Source organism: Copadichromis virginalis, linkage group LG12 (assembly GCF_057382275.1).
Source record: "Copadichromis virginalis isolate Kocher_CV1m ecotype Utaka linkage group LG12, C_Virginalis_male_GT1.1, whole genome shotgun sequence".
NCBI classification, from domain to species: domain Eukaryota; kingdom Metazoa; phylum Chordata; class Actinopteri; order Cichliformes; family Cichlidae; genus Copadichromis; species Copadichromis virginalis.
The window spans coordinates 16,661,219-16,680,498 of record NC_140629.1 but is presented as its reverse complement, the minus strand read 5'-3'; the positions used below and the strand labels follow the sequence as shown (position 1 = coordinate 16,680,498).

Genomic DNA, 19,280 nt, shown 5'->3' with positions numbered 1-19,280 from the left:
GGCTTTCTGAAGGTGATTCAAAGCTCTCTTTTTTTTGGAGATTTGTAGCCAAAACACTTGAACCACTATTGTGTTTACACATAACAGACCAGTTAGCAAAGAATCGTGTTTCATTTGGCATTAAATTTTAAATTGTGTCTTTAGGTACTTTGTTACTAGTTCCTGTTTCTTTTGTTGAATCTACAAAATATGCCAAACATAACACAGTTTGATAAACATAAAATACTATTATTGGGAGTCAGCAATGTGGTTCCCAAAGAAGTATAAGGTGACAACCTGGCATATCTTAACATGGTGTGGAGTGTGTCCTTAAGAAATTTGAGTAACTGGACAAGTGAAAGGCTGAAGAAGTAAGATAAGATAAGATAAGATAAGATAAGATAAGATAAGATAAGATAAGATAAGATAACCTTTATTAGTCCCACATGTCAGAAATTTGTTGTGTCACAGCAGAAAGTGGACAGTGCACAGTTACAGTACCAAAAAATAAGAAAAACCCTGGAATAGGATAAGATAATAAGAACAAGATACTATATACAACAGAATAAAATACTGCGAAGTCTTTGTTGTGGAGTCTGACAGCAGTGGGAAGGAAAGAGGGGTGCCGCAGCTTGCCACTGAAGGAGCTGTTCAGTGCTGTTAGAGTCTCCTGCATGGGGTGGGAGATGTTGTCCAACAGGAATGACAGCTTAGCCACCATTCTCCTGTCACTCACCACCTCCCCTGGGTCTAGAGGGCATCCTAGAACAGAGCTGGCCCCCCGATTCAGCCTGTTCAGTGGCATACTTAAAATACTATCTACTGCAGACGAGTTCAAAGAGTCGTGTCTTGAAGAAACAAGACGTTACTGAAGAAGTGTGGAATCATCTTGCCAGAGAATGGAACAAAAAGCAGCCACCATCCAAAGAACAGCTTTGGATGTCCTTCCAGAATCCTGGAGAGCTATTCCTGAAGACTAAATAAATTACAATGAAACTACCTAACAGACTGTGCTGAAGAATAAAAATGTTCATTCCAGATATTGACTTTCAAGGTTGATACAAATTATACAGCTTCTGTTTTTGCATTATACTGAATTTGGGTTCCCAAATTTAGTTTAAGATTTTGAACATCACACTATTTATATCAGTATAGCTCCCATGTGGCCACATGAGGATTAACAGTCTTTACATATAACACGTAATGTGTAATTCGAGTTTTGCAAATGTGCTGAGAATATTTCATCTATTCAGAGAAAATGCCAAGTTGCTAATAAAACTTTTTATGGCGTTTGTTCATAATTTGGTGGACACAGATTCTCCCAGTATGCGGACTGAACATCTGTGTAACACATTATTCTGGGGTGCCACAGACTTTTGGTAACCTGGGTCAAACAGTGCCTGGTCCCTTTGATAAGGGAAGGACCTCTCGGCAAATACTTGAATGAGTCTAGAATAAATTTACGATATTTGTTTTAAAAACACAACTCAAATATGCCAATTTGTAACCATAACATGGGGCCAGATTCTGCTTTTTCTACACGCACACCTACTGCTCTCCTAAAAAACTGGTTATTCCCATTTCTGAAGCAGGGAAGGTTATTTGGACAGAGGCTGTCATGGCATGACTAATGATGGATGATTGCAGTTTAATTATACTCTAGGGGTATCACTTATCTGTGGCTGTCTGGAAATAAATGAAGCTTTTCAATATGCCACACAGTGTGTGGAATTAAGGCACTATATCTTTGTCATTTTTTTCGAAATAAAACACAGTGAAAGGACTTCACTAGCACTATGAATTCATCCCTTTGTTATCTCTCTTTAGCCTACACTCATGTCTATTGTTTTAGTAGCAGATTATATGCATTAATCTGGGGAGGGTCTCTTTAATCTCTGATGCAATCCTAAATTAAATTGTCCAGTGAGGTCGAACAAGCACAAAAAAAACAACAAAAACATCCCACAGAAAATGAATGCAAGTGGAAATCTGATTACTCAGGACTTAGATAGTGGCATCCCCCACCTCCGAATAGGCCAGAAGGAGATGCCCTGTGGAGTTGGTCCATATGGCATGACAGTTGGCACATGTATGTTTTTTGAGGTCTTGACAGGACTCTGTGTAATTTTATGGGCCACCACTCACAGTGTAATTTGTTTAGAATAATGTGTGGCAAGTTGAGTGCGCAAAAAGCAGTTATTCTTTCTACCTTCAGACTCCCAGAGCCCAGACTTTCTCCATATCTGAGAGGTGACATTTATGTTGGCAGTTCAGTGTTCAGATTAGAGTATATTTGGATTTTGTGCTTCGGGGCAGATTTACAAGCGAGTGATGTGATGTGCTGCGCACGGTTGGCTGGCGAGAGCTCCGATGCTGCCGAGGTACACTGAGTGTCTCGCTGCGGTCACACTGCAACTGGAAAAATCTTCTCTCTTTTTTTATCCCCCCTTTCCTTCTTTCAGCTTTTAATTCATCCTTTATGGGTGCAGAGGAGTCAAGTTATCATCGTGCAGCGCCCAGAGCGAAAAATGAGATTGGGAGGGGGGGGGAGAGAGGGAGGCAGGAAGTGGGAGGTGGGGGGTTAGAGTGTTTGTGTGACACAGAGAGAGAGAAACAGACGGAGAAAGAGGAAGAGAGGAGGCTGTGTGTTCGTTTCACCTCCTAATCAGTTTTCCTGGAGGATCTATCATCGGCTGAACGATAGCAGGCAATTAGAAAGCGAAATAAGACGACCTTCTACCATCTCAAATTTGAGCCTCATACAAGTAAGGAATTTTTTTTACATTATTCTTCACATTACATTATTCTGAGTCCCAGAAAATGAATCAATTTATTAAACGAGTCTATTTACAAGTTGTTGACATCAAATGATCTTATCCTGGGTGTGTGTGTGTGTGTGTGTGTGTGTGTGTGTGTTTTCTCCAAATATATTTGACATGAAGTCAGATGAATGCAGCAGATGCTGGAGTTTTATTTACAGATTGTTATTCTCTTGGTGTCAACATGCATTTTTCCCCCCTGCCAACTTTGGGTATTTATTAAATCCCACCAATGACATTTTGCGTGCGACTGCGAGGACATTTCACATGGCAGCCCTGACTGATTCGTGTAAAGAGATTGGGCGTCATTCTGGTAAATGTCAGTGCCAACTGTGCATCGCTTCAAACTACTTTAACGAAGAGATAATATTTCCATTTTCATACCCGGCGACTGCCTTTTCAGCATCCCAGTTTAAGAACTAAAGCGAGAAGGTTGCGCCTTTTCCTCCCCTCTCGCCTAGCTATGTAAATGTCTTTTAAACTATTCTCCTCAAAGAAGAAGAAGAAGAAACGTAGCTTTGAACCAGAGAGCTGCTTTCTATGCCCTGCTCCATATGCATGATTACAGCACAACATCTGCGTGTGTGTTATGTACTTCAGCCAGAGATGTGAACTGTAGCCTAATTATGCACTTCTAGATGAATTATGAGTTATGATGTGTACTCATAATAATTATTAGTTAGACCACATTGCCTTATGTGGAGCAGCTGTCTGTTAAAGCTGGTAATGTGGTGGAGATAATTGGCTCACACTGGTGTGTTTTTTTCTAAGTGAGAGAAATGTAATTGTGTGAATGGTATAACAACCTGAATTTGAACTGTGTTCACATCTCTGCCATCCAAAAGTGGAGCATATGCAGACGCACGGGGAGCTTTGATGACTTGTCCTGAGAGAATCTTCTGTTGCCCCAGTTTCTATCTCTGAAAAAAAAAGGCACACTATGGCAAGAAAAGAGAACAGCAGCTGGAAAACAGACGCGTGGAACTGCACGTGCACGGTGCGGCTCCCTGCCCCGGTTGCCCGTGTGAACGAGCCATCGCACAAATTTCACAGTTCACAGGTTTTAATGAGCTACCGCAGCCTGTCCATCACACTGACGGGTGGGGCGCACCTTAGCAGACCCGGCAATCAGACAATGACTCTAAACCAGGCAATTTGTAGGATCACAGGGAGCACAACGGGGGGAGTTATTTTTGAACACATATTTGCCACGTGCTCACTGTGCCAGGGCTAATAAGAGAAATATGCAAAATGCTGCTTTTGGTGTTGAAAATACTGCAAGAGATCAGTAAATATACTGTAGCTGTGGAGGAGACTATTGCAGTAACACTAGACTGATGAAAACTGCAAGCAAGCTGGGATAAACAGGAGCACTGTGGACACACTGAAGAGAGTTACCATCATTTAAGAGGAGGGTAGGTGACAGTTAATGGGACAAACACAGGCTGGCCAACAGATTGCTCCCAGCCTGACACTCAAGGCTATGTGCAGCAGCCTAGATCGAACTGCTGATGGGCAGCTCAAGAAATATGATCATACATCACCTGCTACAGATGCTTAAACCTCCCTGCTTTCCTTGAGCTGAAAGGAGTCGCGTCGCTTGCAGTTTTGAAAAGGAGCAGATATCAGCAAGGAGACAGAAATGTTTAGAAAGTTTTCCCTTTTACGTTTGGATGCCTGCTGACGGGTGCGGAAAGGTTTTTGTTTGTGACCCCTTCCTTGCGAATTACAGGAGAAGATTGAGGGAGGCAGCGAGACGTGTGGTTGCTGAGAGACTGCTGTAGGTGGATTATGAAATGCAGGAGGGGGGGAACAGGGGCCAGTCACTCAGCTGGGAGCGTATCGAGTTGTGCAATGATGGGAAATGTCAGTTAAGGGTGGGGGGGGGGGGGGGGGGGGGCAGTGAAGAAAGAGCTTGGACACAGATCTCTAAATGAAAGGTTAATTTCATTCAGCTGAGGTGTTTTGTTTTGAACTGTTGTACAGTGGCACGGTTTAATCTCTTAGCAGATATCCCCCACCCCCACCCCTATCTGGGGCACCAGTATTACATCCCCTTATTACAATCTAACTCAGTGCTTTTATCTCTAATTCTAATGGCAGATTACAGACATGGATGCTCCCCTTTCGACCCCCTGTAATATCCAGATTTGTGAGGTGACCTGCGACTCCTTCCGGATCATGTGGGATATGACCCCCGAGGACACGGCCAGAGCCACACACTTCTTCATCGACTTAAGCCGCAAGGCCAACAGGGACCCCAACCGCTTCAAACACAGGGTCTGATCATTCTGTAATTCCAGCATGACCTCACATACCTTTCCCCCACCTTCTCCCCGAAGGCAGCCTGCTCCGTATTGGTGTCATCTAGACTCATGCTCCAGATTCACACCGGTCACAGTGCTCGTTTTCATCATCCGTTTACTGTGCGTCATTTCCTAATTAACAGCGGGCAGCACGAACGAGGCAGGAAATCATTTGATTTTCATCGAAGTCTGCTTTGCTGAGCAGATGACTGCCTTACACGTTGTTACTCGGAACACAGAAAACTGTGGTTGTGCCCTTTCAGTCACTTCCAATACAAGCGAAAAGGAAAATGTGTGCAGTCAACAGCTTCGGGCCAGTGACTCACTTGCACATTGTTTCTTTTATTATATATTTTTTTGAAAGTGGACAAAACCTGACAAATTCAGCTGCAGCATGGAGACGTATTTTCATGTTAATTCCTTCCCGTGTGCATGGTTAAATTCATTAATTTAAAAGATTTCATGAAACGCAGATATAATGTGACAACAAATCTTTTTTTAGTTTTATCTTTAATGTTGGTCAGAGTCTATTAATCTTGAGCATAGGGAAGAGATGTGTAGCTACCAGCTACTTTCCATCTGCTCTCTCTGGGTCATATTAGATATATAAGACATATCCTCATTTGCTCTGAGCCATGATAGCGGCTCAGACCCACAGAACGGCGGGAACTCCTGTTGAACTTAGTTCCACTTTAAGTTAATCTAAACATTATTCCAGCTATGCAGACTTTTCAGTGTGAGCAAGATAGATTGCTGACTTGGATGAATTTTAGAAATACTCATGCAGTGTGCAGTTCCACAGAAGCTGGTGAACTCCTTTGTGGTTACCAGAACCTCTATGTTACTCATACAGCCCGGTCTGATTTTCATTCAGCACTGACGTCCCAATTAAAGACAAACATAACATGACTCAACACAACAGCAGTTCATATCTGTACCTGAAGTGCTGAGTCACATCTTACAGTGCAAGGCGGAAAAAGTTGTGAACTCTTCACTTCATGAACTTGTTTTATCTCCTTTACCAGCGAAAACTTCATCGCTCATTTCCTGTAGCTGCTTGTGAGGCCTTTGTGGACTCTGAGATTTCATGATTGTGCATCTTCTATTCAGGTCACAGTCACATCTCAAGTGGGCTAAAGTCATGATTTGGCCATTCTGAAACCTGCAGCTTTTCTGTGGTTCATTAACTTGCTGTTGATCATCATCTTGTTAAGTCCGCTCTCATATTGACTTCTGTCCTGAAATTCAAATGGAAATTTTCTTGGTCCGCTTTCAAATTAATATTTTTTCCCTCAGTGTCTGCAAGCTGACAGGCACTGTGGTAACAAAGCAGCCCCAAATGATGATGAACTTCTACCAGCACTTCCAGCACGTTTGACCCCAGATGGCTTTTAGAGAAGTCATTATCACATAGGGTCACTTCTGTGCCCCCGCCAGCACTATGAGCTATTACTCAGACATTAAAAATAAACTGTGGCATAATTAAACTTAAACTTAATGATGAAACCCTACTAACTCCAAAGACTTCAACAGCTATGCATTCCCTCTTGCCTGCTCCACACATCCAAAGCCACCACAAGCCTTATTCTCTATTTATACATTTCAAAACGTATTTTTTCCTTCCAATCATTTTTTAAATTTTCTTCCCTTTTTTTCTCGTGTTCTTTTTAATAGTTATACTGATGGCATGCCTGTAGCCTGAAATAATGATAATGAAAAGAAACAGTTGCTATCTCCGCAGATGCAAAATGCCGACTGTAATTATGGCATATTATTGCAGCACGCATTCACAAACTAAAAAGTGCTTTTGTGAAATCAAGGCAGGCTGAGCGAGCTCTTCTTAGATGGAGGATATGATTTCTCTCTGATACACGAAGAGGCACAAACAAACTTGCATCAGAGATGTTGCTATGGATATATGGACCTCTGAGCCTGTAGTAATTAGCTGTGCTGCTTAGAGGCCTTGGTCAAAACGAAGCTGCTGTTTTGATTAGATGTATCCTAGTTACAGCAGCTGGGGCTTAAAAATGGAATCTCACACTAATAAAGGCAAAGTTTATGGAAGGAAATGCTTGACTAACAATTGCATCTGCATCGGCTTTGAAATGTAAATGATGCATGCGGCAGACCGTTAAAGGCTTGCATCCTGTACCCTGGTGTCACCTGCTTCCTGCTTCATCCTGCAGGACGTGCCGACCAAGCTGGTGGCCAAAGCCGTGCCTCTCCCCATGGCAGTGAGGGGACACTGGTTCCTCAGCCCGCGGACAGAATATTGTGTTGCTGTTCAAACTGCTGTCCGACAGCCAGATGGTGATTACTTGGTCTCAGAGTGGAGCCAGGTGGTGGAGTTTTGCACTGGGGGTAAGACATGCACTCGTGTGTTGTGACTAAAATAACAGTGATTATGCATGCAGTCACACATCAGAGATCTGACCAAAGTGATACAAGAGAGGAACAAAAAAGTGCAGCGCACAAAAATGGCAAGACAACAACCCACAATTCTGTCTCAGCACCAGATAGTCATTAACCTTTGAAAGTAGTGTAGACTTCAAGTAGTTTCACAGCTTCAAAACTTAAACTTTGCAGACTACGCAATGGAGCACCTACAGCAGCTTCTCGACAAGGCCAAGGGCTCAGCGGGGAGGCTGCTGAAATTCTCTGTCTTTTATCGCAACCAGCACCCAGACTACTTTGATTATGTCAGGTAGGCACTTCACTTTTTCTCTTTATTATACATTCCCATATGAACGGAGTGCAATAACTCATTTTCCTTTTTTAATGTATGGAATTAGAAAGGAGTGTGGAGGTCTGATGCGTCCAGCCCTCAAAGACACCAGTGGGAGTCACGGCTCACCCATCAGCGGCAAACTGCATGGAGTCTTCTTCAGCTGCAACACAGAGTTTGATACAGGGCTCCCTCCCAAAGACTCCCCGTACGGACCCCTGCGGTTTCAGATCCCGGCTGGACACCTGCTGAACCCCAACATCTGCCTGTATTTTGCAGACTTCTACTGCATGTACACGGCCTACCACTATGTGGTGCTGGTGCTTGCCCCTGTTGGCTCAGAGGGAGATGCCTTCTGCCGCACCCGCCTCCCTATGCTGGACTTGGCTTCCAACCCCTTTTTGACTTACACTGCCTCTCAGAGACCCGGGGAGGAGCCCTTGTACTGCCACGCCAGCGACGTCATCCTCGAGGTGCTGTTCACCGAGCCGGTTCACTTGGATCAGGGCAGCGTGGAGCAAATCAGCGGGCACCAGCTTATGAGTCTGACCACCGCCAATGCCAAGAAAGACCCGAGCTGCAAAGTGTGCAACATCAGCGTGGGACGCTGAGGGAAGCGCTGGCGCAGAACTTGAAGTGTGCAAGTCTGCAGCCAAGACAGACGCTGTGATGCAAAAAGATGGTTGAGCCCATCATGTGTAGGTCAGAACACTGTGGAAAGAGTCACCTCTCAGGGTGCACTCGTGCTGCTTTCCCTCCTCCCTCCTGCCTGGACCAGATAGTGTATTTAAACTAGAAGACTTATAAAAGTGTGTATAGCATTACTCCATCCTAATCACAGCTGGAAATACAATGAACATGCATCCATGACAAAAAAAAATGCACTGAAAACACAGCAGGCTTAAGAAGACTGTTTTTTCTGGCATCATCATGGTGATGTTCTTTTTGTTTTTGCCCATTTTCCCTTTGATGTGTTTTTTTCACAACTGACATTTTGACTTGTTGCAGTAGGGAAATAATAGTCAAGATGACGTTTTTCTAATATGGACACTTGCTCACTTTCATAGCTTACTCAGCCATCATCAGTCCTCCTGCTCTTTCTTTGCTGTGACAAGTCAAAGCTGGTGTGACGGCATGTAAACTTCTTCTTTTTTTTCCTGTGGAGATTATTTCAGTTTATTGTGATCACCTCTCAAACAACATACACTGCCATGTTTCTCCTACAAAATGAAGTCTAATCACTTATACTACACTGAAACATGAACGTTAGTTTCCAGCATCCTCACTGAATACTTTCCTGCTTCACTTTAAATGTAAGGTTATGACTAAGAAATTGTCATACTGCAGAACAGTAGGATACTTTGTAACAGTAAAAGCCATTAGGAGGAGGTTCAGTGTTTGAACATAAGAGAAAGGTAATGAGGAAGCTCTCAAAGCTCCCTGCAGTCGCTCTTTGGCAGCTGTGCTAAGATTAGCGGCTTCTGCTATTGGCCTCCTGTTTGTCCCTGCCCAGTAATCTCTGACCTATATGGGAATCCCAGAAATGCCTAAAGTGAAAGGGATCCCCTCCCTGTCGCACAACAATAATTCATCCTGTGGTGACGGGCCAAAATGCAGGACACAGTGTGTGATGCTTAACGTGAAAGGAACTGACACCAAAACTGATCTGTTTTAAAGACATTTTTAAAATATAGAACTGTTACTAAGCAGTATAAACATGATCAAAAATAAAAGAAGTAACATTTCACAGAAAAACACAAAAATGTACACGAAACCTTCACCCAGGACTGATACAGTATACACGAAGGTGGGAAAAAAACAGGATCACTTCTAGGTTTAGTGAGTCATGACCTTTCACTTAGATTCTTCCCATGGCACAGATGTGAGTTCACGCTCACTGTAATGCTGTAATTCTGTCCATCGTTATTGTCCCAAAAAGGCTCGCTGTGCCCTCCTGGCAAATAACTTAAACAGAACTCAATCTTCCTTTTGGCATCTAGCACTTTAGGAATAGTAATGTCAAATTCAAAGATGTCCGTCTGAGGTCCTCCGAAGCGTTTCTGCAGGTACGTGCAGGGCACGTCTCTGTAGCTCTGCCACGAGTCAAAGGTGATGCGCACACGCACATCCTTCTGGTAGCTGACATTCTTAACCCTTACGGTACCCCGGAGGGCCTTCTCGCTGATACTGCAGTTCTCCAAGATGACCATGCTCTCTGCCAGCTTGGCACGAAAGGCCTGGAAATTTGCAGATGGCTGCGGGAAGCCCAGTTTGAGCTGTGTTCCTGGGCAGCAGGTGCTGACTGTGCAGCTGTAGCCATCCTCTGTCATGCTGCCCAGAGACTGCAGTGATGGCAGCAGGTCGAGGTCAGACTGCTCTTCTTTGTCGGAAAACACTCGCACGGCTGTTAGAGACAATCCCCGCGAGTCGGCAAAAACAACACGTTTGCTCTTGATTGGGAACAACACATCATCATCGCCGTCGTCCAAGTCATCGAGGAAAGGTGAGGAAGGATGGGGCGGAAAGACTTGGCTCAAGATGTCAGAGGATAAGTGCTCTGAAGCTGGAGGACGGATGCAGGATCGCTGGGGTTTCAGGATGGGAACCCAGACATGAGGACACAGTTGTTTACGCTGGTTTAAGCACAGCCTGACAGCAATCTCCAGCAGTCCGGCTGTCCGAGCCATCGACCCAAAGCCAACCACTGGCAGGACACTAACAAGAAACACACGTGGACCTCAGTACTGACTGGAAATGTGAATATATCTTTGTATATATCGCAGTTGTGTCATTACATGTTTATGCAGGGCTTTTAAGGAAGGCATCACAACGTGAAAGGGATCTGATAAAAAATATTATGGTAATTTTAATTTAACCCCTAAAGAAGTTGTGCAAGCTAATCTGCACAGTTTGTGTGTGTGTTGTGTCTGCTTACGGTGTACTGGACATCTCCATGCTGGTATTCCTATGCTGAGTGATGGGAATATTGTCCTCAATGTTTGGAGTTCTGGAAAAAAGAAAAAAAATCTGTCACAATTACAAGAAAATCTGTATTTAAAAAAGAAAAAAAAGTTGTACACAAAGATTGGTGTGTGACAACATGCAACAATCTTTGTGTGTAATTCTGACATTTAAAAATGTACTTACAATCTCCCATGAGTAGCGTGTTGCAGTTGTGTTGTCAGTTGTGTTGTCAGTTGTTCCCCACAGGAGAATCTGGCACAACACATTTATATCACCTCAGTTTAGATGTCATATTGTAAACTCCACCCTCTTCGCTGTCCTGACCAATCAGCTTGTGACTATTTTTCTCTTTATGTCTCCCTGTGGTACTGCATTTCAGTAAGTTTTATGTTTTCATAGGTTGCCATTACTTTGCATAAATAAATAATTTAATTATGGGAAAGAAACATATGAACACACCTAAATGTTAACCATGTGAAGTTAAATATTTGTATCGTCACCTTGCACATTCATTGTCCAGTGTTGACGATCTGCGTTACGTACATCAAAGTCTTCTTTGTGTAATTCCACTCTGCATTATGGAAACTATCCAGGTTATCCTGCCCTTTATTCTCACACCTGTTAGTGGACACAGATCCCACAGAGGCCTGGGCATGGCTCCAAACCTTTGCTATCTAGCGCCTGCTCTAAAGGAATCACTGCCCCACAGTCCATCAGCATGTGCAAACCTGAGGGCGGCCGGATTACAAACAACTCTCAGCAGGCTGGTCACTTAGCCGAAGAAGCTATTCAGGAATCAGTCCATGTGCGTATGCGAGTATATCAAGTTCCATACATATCCACACATGGAAGACCTATCTTTACTGAGACTGTTGCCACCAAACTACAGGACATTTTTATGACTTTACAATTAGTGTGAAATGATAAAAACTGTTACAAATGTCAAGATTTTACAAAGCCTAAAAAAATGGTGTAGTGTTTAATAAATGCAATTTTTTTTCACAATCATTTTATTTTTTTCTCCAACTCACATTTCAAACTATCTTCGATGCCTGAGGGAATATTTACTTTATTTTCCAACATTTTAATAGGAATAATAACAGGCCCATTCCCCACACTGTATGCTATCAGACATCTAAATCAACTTGATTTGTTCCTGGTTTTACCAGGTCAAGGCCCACACTATATGACAGCAGTGTGATAATCAGAACATCAAGTAACATTTCTTCTCCAGGTCTTCTATGAATGCAGTTTAAGAGTTAGCAACAGAGAGTAATCAAGACGACTGTCTAAGCCCACTCTTTCAATCCCTTATTAGTTCTAATTACTGGTGAATTTATGTGAAGGCAAACAATAAGCACTGATTGCTCGCGCTGAAACACATAACAATGTTCTCATAACATCTTTTAGGTTAAAGTTTAAAGCAAAGTCAAAAAGGAAACTTTCAACATGTGAAAAAGAGTAATGTCACGATGTACAACAGCTACGTGAGCATTAACAGGATAATCAATGACATTAAAGCATGTTAATTCAAGTGTGAATGTCCTTAAATCACAGCAAACAAACCCTGATCTTGCAAAGAGGCATGCACATGTAGCATGAGCACAGGATGGAAGGCATTATGATGCCAAGTGAACTGATGAAATTTCACCGTCGGGTCATCTGATGCATCCGATTATGGAGCAGCTGAGAAATCATCCAATAACATGAATCATTTGGATGAAGCAACATGAAGAGTAATGAATAAACAGATTAGACAGAGCTGTCTTTATCAGTCACACGCACACCAACGTACTACACAACAAAGCATATGTCATGGCATGATTAAAAAGATCCAAAAATACAAACTCAGCGCTGCAAAAAACCTAGTTTAGTAAACAGGGTTCATCCACAGCTTTTAGTTTCCGCTGGCAGTGACCTCGATTGTGTGTCCCCCGCCCCCACAGAATTAAATTCTGGTCCCATGGTGCTGCAAACATCTCTATATTTACATCCCAAAAGTCAGTCCTTATTCTGGATGAAAGATGAAGATGAAGGGCATGCTTCCTGATGTGATCTCTGTGCAGTCTTTATTTCAGGAATGTCTCCTGGATCCAAAGTAACAAGCAACCTGCAACATATAAAAGACCACTATTAATTGCCCTTGACTGTTAACAGTAGTTTAGTTTAGAGATGGCAACTAAAATTTGTTGTAAACACATCATGGTGCTTTAAAATTTCAATGCTGTTTTTTATTATCTGTTGCCAAGAGACAATGAACACTCAAGAAGGGAAAAAAGGGAAAGAGAAAAAAGTAAGCACTAAAAATAAATCCAGATGTCACCGCAAAGCCATGGCTTATGTAAGAGCTGCAGAAATGAATTTTTAGATGCCTGTAGAAGAGGGTGTGAGGGCAGTATTGAGTTAATGACAAAGATGCCTCAGTCAAGGCTCACTGGTACTGACCTTTGCATTCATATCAACTGCACAGCTCCACTTGACACAAGTGGAGCTATAGTTCGATAACGCATTAGGTGTTGAGAGCCCTCTTCGAGATCCACGACATACTCTCTGATAGAAGAGACACAGTGGAGATTTTATCAGTTTAGTATCTATACAGAAAAAGGTTAGCGAATGCAAGAAGGCAACACTGTCGCCTACTGGATGCCTAAATAATAGCACATCCAGAGAAATATTGGCAAACAAACCTCTGATCCTCCGTTTCAGGCTCTACCAGGATGTTTTCCTGTCTCTCTTTCACTCGCAGAAACACAAAGGAGTCCAGGCAGGGCTCAGGCACTAACATTAGGATACACAGTGGTGAATCCAGTGCAATGGTCAGTAAAAATGTCACAGCAAATGTCACCATTTGTCTGCATGGGCTAATAGTATCACCATTTTAGACACAGAACGACACCTTACCTGCTTTGAGCATATCCATAGTCTGTACATTGGCTGGCATGCGCTTCAGTGCTACAGCCTTCAGGTAGCTTTCTGTGTTGGCATAATACCTGCAAGCCAGATGTGTTGGCATGTGATTTAAAAAAAATTCCCAAGTGTTGCAAGAACCGCAGCGATTTAAACGACTTTATTCCAGTACACTCACTCTTTGGCAAAAGCAAACTCCTCAGGCGACAGCAGAGATGGCTCGCCCTCACCCCGAGACTTCTCTCTCTCCAAGACATGTGGGAAATACTTTTCAATCTAGACATGAACAGCACAAAAGGTCAGGCAGATGTCACCAACTTAGCGAAAACTCAGTTTTGTGGCGCCGACCCAACCGACCTTCTGCAGACGAGAGCGCAGGTAGCTGCTGAGAACGTAGCGGATCCTGTCTATTTCCATACGATGGATGCTGGCCTTTGCATCGCCTTTCTTCACCCGCTGCAAGTTGGACTCCTGTTGGTGACAAAACTGTCAGAAATTAAAGGGTCCTTTTATTCAGGGCTACTCAGAATGACCAGAAAAGCAACAGCCCTGGGATATGTTTGAATATCAGTGTTAATACCATCCTAATCATCTGAAATGAATGACTCTCCACATCTGGATGTATAGTAATGTAATCAAGGTCCTACTGACAGGCAGCAGCTTTAGTTAGTAGTTTGTCACAGAGCAAACCACATTGCCCTGAATTGTTTGAGATTTTATTTTGAAACCACCACATTACACATTTGACATTACCATCAAAGTCTTGATATCAATTGCAGGGCTTCCTATAGATCAATTTATCCATACTAATGAAACTAAATAGTAAGAAAACCAGCAATGAAGTGCTGATCTGTCAGGTGACAGAAGAAATTAAAACATTTTTGTAATAATTCAAGTAAACGAACAAAAAGAAGAAATCTCAGATATTCCTGAATTCAACTTCTATATTTTGAACATTTGATGTTTTTTGACCCACTGAAGAGGAAATTACTTTCTTTAAACTCACACTGAAAAATAAATTAATTTGTGTGTATAAAGTGGCATTTTGAGCTCTAGTGAATTGTAATGGGTCTTTTTCTACAATCTTTTGCTTCTTATGGGTTAAAAAAAAAATTCACAGTTTAGAAGAGGTGGAATGCACCTATTTTTGTTTGTTAAGCCACTTAACACTGACCTATGAATCATCCGAGCACGAAAAGGCACCGAATTCGAAGGAAAAGCCAGTAACGCGTCTGCAAAAACAACAGACAACTTAACAAAGAAGCTATTTTAACGTGCTACTTTAGGCACTTTGCTATTGGGAGCCTGTAGCAAAAAACACATTCTTTCTTTTCACTCCTTTAGTTGAATCTATTAAAAATGCCAAAGAAAAAAAACATTTTACAGGTATGAAATTATATTTCTACACCAACAAGATGATTCTCACTGAGAATCAGCTTGGTATATCTCAGCATGTGTACCATTAAATAAAATTGTGCAAACTAGACAAGTTTTTTTTTCCAAACAAGTCATTTTTAAGCATGGCAATGATCCCTAACACACTGCCAATGCAGTAAAAGCATACCTGGATGGGAAAAAAAACAACAACAAAAAAAAACCCCCAAACATAAAAAACAAAAACAAAAAAAACCCACACAGCGGAACACTATCAGTCATGGATTGGCCTCGACATTATTGAAGCAGTGTGGGATCATCTTGACAGAGAACAGAACAAAAGGCAGCCGACATCAAAGAGCTTTTAATGTCCTTTAAGAAGTCTGGAGAACAATTCCTAAAGATTACTTAAAGAAATTACAAGAAAGCTTGCCCAAGAGAGTTCAGGCTGTGTATAACATAAAGGTGGTCATACGGAATATGGACTTTCAAGCTCATTAGACTTGTACTAACTTTGCTTTTGCCTTACATTCTGCATCAATTTCACTACATCATAGCAAAACATAAAAAAGTGAGAGGTGGCTCGAGACTTTTGCACAGTACTGAATATAGTTTTCCCTCTGCTGCATTTGAATCAGTCATGCACATTGTCATAGGTTGCAGTCCTTCGCGTTTCAGTTGCTGTTTTGCAATTCAGAAACTCAACTATAACCATGCATGCCACTGAACATTAGAAACCCACAGCAGGAGGTATTCCCCGGGTAGTTTACCATATGAGTCAGCTGCTCCATCACACACTCCACCACCTCTGATTTGTTCTCCAGCAACTCCGGTGAGAACTTCTCATTTAGCCAAGCCTGTGGGCGACACACACGGACACAACAGTGAAGACGGTGCTGAATATCTAATAGAGGTGAAGAGTCTGCACGTCAGGGGAATAATCTGGCCTACTTCTTCCAGTTTAGCGATCAGCTCGGCCGGGGTCATAACATCCTCCTGGGTGTCATCCTGGTTGAAGTCGCTGCCGTCGTCAGACAAAGCGTCCGACATGGTTTTCAGTAAAAATACAAAATTTCACCAAAACGCAGAATATCTGTTGAATTAAAAATAAATTAATAATAAAAATAGAGCAATTAAAACTGAATAATATGAGAAAAAATGTACTAATGCGACTACTACTGTCACAGCAGCCACAAGTTAGCGGAAAAACTCGTTGTTTATTCGCGCCACTGGGATTCTTCTCGCGAGATTTACATTGTGCTCGTTTCCCCGAGTTTAGCTTGTCAGGCAAGCCTTCTCGTAGGCTTAGTATATTTTTTTTATTAATAATTGGACGGAGCATTCAATAAAAGACAGTAAATTCGTTTCTAGACATTCAGGAAGAATATTTATCGGGGATGTTGAGGATTTTCTGTTACAGGAGCGCAAACTTTAAAAGTTCAACGAGCCCGGTTTTTCCTGAAATGCATCACTGAGGGAATTGTCTCTACACAGCACGTGCTGTGAATACAAGCAATACACTCAAAATATTGCATGTTGCTGAAGATTGTTGTAAGTAATGCTAGAGTGGTAGAAAGTGGTGGGAGAAGCATTTCTATTGTGTTTTCACGGATCATAATTAGTAGTTATGTTATTGTGCTTATATTGCGAGAGATATCTTTATATATATATTTATTATATATTTTATATATTTACAGATAATTACTGCTAATACTATCAAATATATAACACAAGCATTACTTATGATCTAGAAAAACCCTCATAGAAATGCTTCCCATACCACTAATAGACATAATATAATAGACACTGTATAAAAGACAGTGACAGGACAGGGTACTGCATATTCACTCAAGAAATACCAAAAGATTGTGATTATTACAAACACACAAAGACATAACTGATGCCGTAGAAGTCAATTTGATTTCCTAAATCAGCATGTCATTGAATTTGATAAAATTTAATTGCCAGTAAACAGTAAAGGTGCTTTGTGTTGTAAAGTAAAGACTCTAAAACCAATAAAAATAAACTTCAACAATCAGATTAATCATTATGAGGAAGCGGCTCCCTTTTAATGGGAAGAAACCCCTGGCAGAACCAGGCTCAGGGAGGCTGTGCCATGAGTGGTCGTGGATGAGTGGGGAGGGAGGAAGCAAAAACGACACTCTGCGGAAAAGAGCCGGAGATTAAAAATAACTAATGATTAAATACAAAGCAGCATATAAACACACAGAGTGTGAATAGAGTTGAATTAAGAAGAAATGCTCATTGCATCATGGGAAGTCCCCCAGCAGCTTGGGCCTATTGAAGTTTAACTAAGGGAGGGTTCAGTGTCACCTGATCCAGCCCTAACTATATACTTTATCAAAGGTTTTAAAGCTAATCTTAAAAGTAGAGATGGTTTCTGTCTCACAAATCCAAACTGGGAGCTAGATCTACACGTTATCTGGGCTCTTAGCCTGCAGTTTCATTCGTGTGAATTCAGAGATCATCTGCTTCGCTCGTTGCAGCTCTTTCAGACAACCTTACTGCAGTATCTCATTTGTCCTATTTGCTCCTTCTCATCACTCCTCATTGCACTTGCTTCATAGTTCTTTCATATTTTTTGCCTGCACTGCGGCCACCATAGTGATGTTCAGTGTTGCACGCTATCAGCATCCTCTGAACTTATCTGGACTACATCAGACCTGCAAGGTTGCAGCTCTCACCACATGCCTCAGACAGCTGCAGTTTCCTTAATGCACATCAGCAAACACAAATAACAGAAAAACTATATTGAGAAGAATTTGTCACTGCTCACTGACAAAAATACTTATGAGGCTCTGAATCGAGACACAGGTAGTGGTTACAGGAAAAGGGTCATAGAATGTGTCAAGCACTTAGATTAAGACAATGCTGCTGACCAGACCTCATACCACAGGCTACACCCAGGGGAAGCTACACCAAGTCTGTATGGTTTACCGAAGATACAAAAACAGGGTGTACCTTTAAGACCAATTGTCTGCATGATCAACTCAGAGTTTCTGGCTTTGATCCTCAACCCGTTAATAGGCAGCTCTAAACACTATATCCAGAACACTTTGAATTTTGTTGAGAAGCTTAGAGATGTCATAATGGAGGCAGATGAAACAATGGTCTCATATGATGTTACGTTTCTCTTCACTTGTGTTCCAGTCACTGAAGCAGTGAAGGTAGTTCATAAGAGATTACAGGATGACCCCAACCTCAGCAGCAGGACCACTCTCAGCACCGACCAAGTGTGTTTGTTTGTGGAACTGTGTCTTCATTCCACCTATTTCAAATACAAGTGTCAGTACTACAAGCAGAAACATGGGTGTGCCGTAGGTTCCCCAGTTTCACCCACTGTGACCAACTTGTACATGGAAGAAGTGGAAAACGGGGCTCTGTTATCCTACCCTGGAACACCCCCAAGTCGTTGGTACAGGTATGTGGATGACACCTGGTTGAAAATCAAACCTCAGGATGTACCACAATTCACTGATCAGATTAACTTGGTGGAGAAACACATCAAGTTCACCATGGAGGTTATGAAAAATGACTGCCTTCTTAGACTGTGAGATTTCCATTAGTAATGGGGGACATTTAAAAGTTGATGGGTAACGTAAAATATTGTGATCCTGTTTCTCTTTATTCTTTGATCCTTTATTATTCTACTTGCTCCGTTTCTTTGCCGCTTAACTCCTCCCTCAGTTTTCAACTGATTTTCACCATTCGAACTTTAAACTGTTCTGCTCCTTCTGCAGATGTGTGCTATATCTTTTGGTGCTCATAACTGCTATACTTTTTGAAATATTAAACTTTTTGTGCAGCTGCTTTGAGAGCAGTTGGCACAGGTTCAAATCTGACCTGTGGCAATTTTTGCTTTTTTACTTCTTTTCAGCTGAAACTTCTGCTTTTTCAGCTGTTTTCAGCAGATTCCACTACAAGGCATTCACACTGCATTTTCTCAGGAAATGCAACTTTTTCTAATTAAGGTTTGACTGCCATCACCCCCTGGAGCACAAACTGTGTGTCATCAGGACGCTACGAAAAAGAGCTAACAGCATCGCCGAAGATACAGCGGGCAGGAAAGCAGAAGAACATCATATCAAGAAGGCGGAGGAGAGAGCCTAGTGCTAAAGCTTTCATCTTTCACAATCTTACAGTGCTGTGATTGAACTGAACAAAAAGAACAAATATGTTTTCATG

General features: G+C 42.0%; 3 protein-coding genes across 3 annotated transcripts; 1 reads left to right on the top strand and 2 right to left on the bottom strand.

Annotated features, from left to right (window-relative positions):
- The first annotated feature begins 2,685 nt into the window (after positions 1 to 2,685).
- On the top strand, positions 2,686 to 11,798 carry phyhip (phytanoyl-CoA 2-hydroxylase interacting protein). The gene is made up of 5 exons (XM_085475000.1): positions 2,686 to 2,744; positions 4,902 to 5,078; positions 7,291 to 7,465; positions 7,691 to 7,808; positions 7,897 to 11,798. The coding sequence occupies exons 2-5, from the start codon at positions 4,911 to 4,913 to the stop codon at positions 8,438 to 8,440; spliced, it is 1,005 nt and encodes a 334-aa protein (XP_085331126.1). The 5' UTR covers positions 2,686 to 2,744; positions 4,902 to 4,910; the 3' UTR covers positions 8,441 to 11,798.
- Positions 9,495 to 10,824, bottom strand: ppp1r3c2b (protein phosphatase 1 regulatory subunit 3C2, duplicate b). The gene is made up of 2 exons (XM_085475001.1): positions 10,765 to 10,824; positions 9,495 to 10,544 (listed from the first exon to the last, which is right to left on the bottom strand). Exons 1-2 carry the CDS (start codon positions 10,782 to 10,784, stop codon positions 9,674 to 9,676), a joined length of 891 nt encoding a protein of 296 aa, XP_085331127.1. The 5' UTR covers positions 10,785 to 10,824; the 3' UTR covers positions 9,495 to 9,673.
- Positions 11,799 to 11,844: 46 nt separating the features above from the next.
- Positions 11,845 to 16,296, bottom strand: gins4 (GINS complex subunit 4 (Sld5 homolog)). Its single transcript, XM_085475002.1, has 8 exons — positions 16,026 to 16,296; positions 15,845 to 15,931; positions 14,058 to 14,171; positions 13,879 to 13,976; positions 13,695 to 13,783; positions 13,481 to 13,571; positions 13,239 to 13,343; positions 11,845 to 12,903 (listed from the first exon to the last, which is right to left on the bottom strand). Exons 1-7 carry the CDS (start codon positions 16,122 to 16,124, stop codon positions 13,247 to 13,249), a joined length of 675 nt encoding a protein of 224 aa, XP_085331128.1. The 5' UTR covers positions 16,125 to 16,296; the 3' UTR covers positions 11,845 to 12,903; positions 13,239 to 13,246.
- Between the last annotated feature and the right edge of the window lie 2,984 nt (positions 16,297 to 19,280).

Bases quoted from the DNA above. Each gene is read 5' to 3' on its own strand.
- ppp1r3c2b (XM_085475001.1), bottom strand. From the start codon at position 10,784: ATGGAGATGTCCAGTACACC. The intron at 10,545-10,764 runs GTAAGCAGACAC...GTTTCTTGTTAG, and splicing joins ATGGAGATGTCCAGTACACC to TGTCCTGCCAGTGGTTGGCT.
- phyhip (XM_085475000.1), top strand. From the start codon at position 4,911: ATGGATGCTCCCCTTTCGACCCCCTGTAATATCCAGATTTGTGAGGTG. The intron at 5,079-7,290 runs GTCTGATCATTC...TTCATCCTGCAG, and splicing joins CCAACCGCTTCAAACACAGG to GACGTGCCGACCAAGCTGGT. The intron at 7,809-7,896 runs GTAGGCACTTCA...GTATGGAATTAG, and splicing joins GACTACTTTGATTATGTCAG to AAAGGAGTGTGGAGGTCTGA.
- gins4 (XM_085475002.1), bottom strand. From the start codon at position 16,124: ATGTCGGACGCTTTGTCTGACGACGGCAGCGACTTCAACCAGGATGAC. The intron at 13,977-14,057 runs GTCGGTTGGGTC...GTTCATGTCTAG, and splicing joins TGCGCTCTCGTCTGCAGAAG to ATTGAAAAGTATTTCCCACA. The intron at 13,344-13,480 runs GTTTGTTTGCCA...CTCTTCTATCAG, and splicing joins CCTGAAACGGAGGATCAGAG to AGAGTATGTCGTGGATCTCG.